The 4,548-nt window shown below is 32.7% G+C and overlaps 1 protein-coding gene across 1 annotated transcript; it reads right to left on the bottom strand.

Annotated features, from left to right (window-relative positions):
• Positions 1-2,242: 2,242 nt before the first annotated feature.
• Positions 2,243-3,807, bottom strand: LOC113367209. Its single transcript, XM_026608839.1, has 2 exons — positions 3,436-3,807; positions 2,243-2,473 (listed from the first exon to the last, which is right to left on the bottom strand). Exons 1-2 carry the CDS (start codon positions 3,805-3,807, stop codon positions 2,243-2,245), a joined length of 603 nt encoding a protein of 200 aa, XP_026464624.1.
• Between the last annotated feature and the right edge of the window lie 741 nt (positions 3,808-4,548).

Below are 4,548 nucleotides of genomic sequence, written 5' to 3'. Positions count from 1 at the left end.
GTTTCGGCTATAATCCTAGCCTTCATTCAGTGGAAACTAAAAATAAATATATATATCTGATATATAAAATTCTTCTTTAATCCTGCTAAACGATTATTCGGATTTCGATAAATCTTTCTGAAGTTTGTTAAGGAATTTTTTCAGGATTTTTTGAATCAAAGAAATTTAGTAAGATTGTAAAAATAAATGGATAAAGATACAAAAAACGCATATTATTGTTATTGAAACAAATGAAGACTGTATCTGCCAAACATTTCAATTCACTTATAGTCTAAGACAATATTAAAATATAATATATTCATGTTTATGAACAAGAAAAATGTAATGTCCAGATTATTATTGCCGAAAAGCAGCTGAGATGTGCCAAAAATTGAAAAAATATAAAATAAATTCAACATGCGTCAACAGTATTGATAGATATGAAAAAGCAAAGTCGTTTTTTTTATTTCGTTTAAAATTTAATTGTTGTATTTGAAGCCGTCTAGCGGCGAGGTGGTACATTTTATATATTCCATGGGGGTTTTATAGTGCTCAATATAAGCTTTAAAATTAGTACTGTTAAGGGTGTGTTTTTTTTTTATATAAATCAAATAGTTTTATGAGTGCCATTCCCATCAACATTACAATTAATCGCATTTCATCTAGAATTAACTTGGATCAAGAGTTTCCAAAGTATCATTCAAATTGGAGCACTGTAAAAAGTTCACAGGTTACACCCTTTTTTTCTTCGTTTACTGCTCTAATTTCGTTGATCATAGATAGAGTAGTGCACATATGAACTGACATTTGACCAATTAATTCACTTAAGATATGAACTTAAGTAATAATGTATATCGAATTATTATTAAGAAAAATGTAATTTAGATATTATTATTACTGAAAACATTTTATATATAGTACGAAATTTTAAAAACATTACAAATCACATTTTAGATACAAAATATTAAAATCTAGCAAATTTAATAATTGGGCAGTTATGAATTCAAAAGAAATGTGGAAAATGATAGTTGTGAATGCACCGGATAAACATCACAACTATATTATAAATCCCGTTTGAAAACTAAATTATTATATTAGGTAGGGAAAAGGCTTGTAAGTTGCCACCCCATCGCTTTCATGCTTATATCTCGACATTGAGTACACATATCTTTGATGTGAATATACCGTTGGAAAGAGGACCTCAAAAGCTTTAATCCATTGCATCAGATCGTTTGAGTTATGTGAAAATGAAAATTTTACAGCCGATTTTCAAAAGATCTCGAAAATGACCCCGCCAAAAAAAGGCTTGTAAGTTGCCACCCCTGCAAAAATCGCTGAAAATTCGAGATAACTGAAGTACAAACGCATAATTGACAAAATTTATGAAAATTTATTGATTGGAAATTAAATGAGCGTTAAAATGAATTGAAAAAGAGCATGAAAAATTTAAATAAATAGCTTTGAACAACGAATTGAAAAAAAAATGACATCAAAAATTAAATTATTCATCATTTTCCTTCTCGTCGTCATCATCAGAGTCGCAATTCGGACAAACGTAAACACTCGAGCAACAATTCATCAATTATTCATCGTCAACAACATCATTTAATATTATTATTAAATATCGGGTACTTCTGCATTGAATTTATCGAGATAACGAGAAAAACTACGCATGCTGATCTTAGATTATTTATTTTGCGGTGCTTTTCTTTGATTTTTTGTTGATGACGACGGCTTTGATAGAAACAAGTGCATCAATGCATCAATATCGGTTACATCAAAATCGGTTTTTCTTGGTCGACGTGCAGCCATACTAAAAATAAATTTTTATTATAAACATTGAAAGAAATATATTCAAAAATGGTATAAAAATGCACTAAAAACAATTCAATTTAGTTTGAATGACGATTCCATACAATTAAAAAGTCATATAAATGAGATAGCACGACGAAACAATGAAAATAGTGGGGTGGCAACTTACAAGCCAAAAATGATGGCAACTTACATTTTCAACGCCATTTTGGACTGCATCGAAAAAATTTCACTAATCATTGTTTGTTCGGAAATGACTTCAGATTTTAAAAATTCATTGAATTTCGGTGCCAGCACATATATTTACCTTAGTTTTCCAAATTGGTTTGAGCATTTTTCGAGAAAGAACAAAAATTATGTTGTTTTTTTTCGATTTTTTTTATATTCTAAACTTTGTACAGTGAAAATTGTGTTCTTGTGACTTTTCGCACCGAAACTAAACTGAAATTGGTTATGACGTATTTGCCATCGATGATAGCTGGAATTTTGGTATTGTCAGTGCTGGAACGTCAAAATCCAGTAGGGATGGCAACTTACAAGCAGTGGCAACGTACAAGCAGTGGCAACGTACAAGCAGTGGCAGTGATAAAATCATGTAATATAATGCAAGTTCGTACTGCTGATACTTTCCAATCTTCTGTGGTATTTGTGGCCTTCTGTGAACTGTGACATTTGCCAAACCCTAAAAATATAAATGTCATGGACCATATAACTGCAAAACTCATTAGTATTGTAATGAAGAATTTGTATTGTGAATAGATTGTACTGTATATATTTGAAATGATTACTTCCATATCTATCAAAACTGTACTTTTGTGGATGTCACATGACATAATGTGAGCTCTTTATAAGCAATTTTCAAACAACTTTGTTTTCGAAGATCTTATATTTGTATGTACACATATTTGAAATTTTTATGAATATGATTTCCAAAATTACTATCTGTGTTATAATCTAATTTTCTTATTCATATCGCTGTCTATTTTAACTCACAATAAGTGATTAGGCAAAAATGTCTATGGTGACCCCTTCGATGAATTCCAAATTTAGGATCTCAATTTGAATAACCTAAATGCAATAATAATTCATAAAATGTTTTGGTAACACATTATTCACATTAAACCAATAAGTACTTTCACAGCACAGCGTTTGAAATAAATAGTATGTGTCAAAAATGAATACAAAAGGCAGTGAGCAAACAAATGGTCACTTGAGAATTAAATAAAAACCTCATATAAAATCAAAATGAGTATAATAAAATTTAACCTTTAATGCAGTGATAAATTTTATAAATTTATTTGTACAAATTTTCTCATTGCAAAAACATCCCGTCAAACAAAACTCAACCCTCATTTTATTTTTTTACGCCGCTTACTAAATTTGACGCGACCTGCCAATCTCCCACATATTCTCCCTCCCAGTGACGTTGTCACGAAGGAACTATTTGTGGGTGATTGGAAACATCTCAATGGTTTGTTTTCACCGCTATTTCATAGGCTGGTTTAATCCGATCTACTGATACAGTGACATTTTTACCACGTATCATCAAATTGAAAGTTTTTGAGGATCGTGATAAAACTTCAAATGGGCCTTCATAAGGATTCTGCAGAGGTCTTTTTGTTCCATCAATAATAGAAGAAATACATAATTTGTATTTTCCATCTCTTTGAACCTAAAGTTTGGTTTTTCCCCATGCCTTGTGCCAGTCACAGGCCTAACCATTCTCATCTGCTTTCTAAGATTTTTTACAAAATCGGACTCACTATGACTGGTCTCTTGGGTTGATACCAGCATGGTACCCGGTAATCTTAGACTCTCGCCATATAACATCTCAGCGACAGTCGCTTGAAGATCTTTCCATGCTGATCGAATACCAAGAATGACTGTCGGTAATATCTCAGTCCAGCGCTCAGTGTTATGACATCTTATTGCGGCTTTTAATTGTCGATGATATCTTACGACCATACCGTTAGCAGCCGGGCGATAAGCAGTTGTCCTAAAATATGTAGTTTCCATTAATCAGTTGAGCTGATCAAATAAACACGATTCATATAACCCTGATCTGATGTAACTCTTAGTGGAGCTCCGAATCTCGCTATCCTGTTTGAAAAGAATGCTTTTGCCACTGTAGCTGCTTCCTGATTTTCTATAGATTGCTTAAGGCCAACGTGAAAAATGATCTACGCATGTTAGACAATAACGAAATCCATCTGATAACGGCATAATAACGATGTCGACGTGTACATTCTCGAATCGTGCTCCTGGCAATGAGAATACTACAGGACTTGAGACAATGTGTCGACTACTTTTTGAGCGCTAGCAATCTAGGCAGCTGCGAGCCCATTATCGACAATCTTTTTTAATGGAAGGCCATACATAATGTTGCCATATCAATCTAATTGTAGCATTTGGTCTAGGATGCGACAAACCATGTAGACTATTGAATATAGCACGGCGAAATCTTTTTGGTATCATCGGCCGAATGATTGGTTGATCCGTACAGCCATTTTAAAGCATTCGTTTATACGTACGGATTGAGATACATTGCACAATAGCAATGTTCCCAATTCTTCTATAAAAATTCTTTTTAATTTAAGATAATGGTCGGAATTTAATAAGAGTTGTGCTACGTCTACATCCTTTTGTTGTTCATCTGCATTCGTCTTGAAATCTAGATCACCTTTGTTAACTATCTCTATATGGGGTAAAGCATCTGCTATCACGTTATCTTGACCCGATATATGTCTGACGTCGGTC

Source organism: Ctenocephalides felis, unplaced genomic scaffold (genome assembly GCF_003426905.1).
Source record: "Ctenocephalides felis isolate EL2017-DRISC unplaced genomic scaffold, ASM342690v1 CF-g0.4_SCAFFOLD_01170, whole genome shotgun sequence".
NCBI lineage: Eukaryota > Metazoa > Arthropoda > Insecta > Siphonaptera > Pulicidae > Ctenocephalides > Ctenocephalides felis.
Note: the sequence above shows the minus strand (reverse complement) of the source record. Positions and strands in the feature narration are given on the sequence as shown.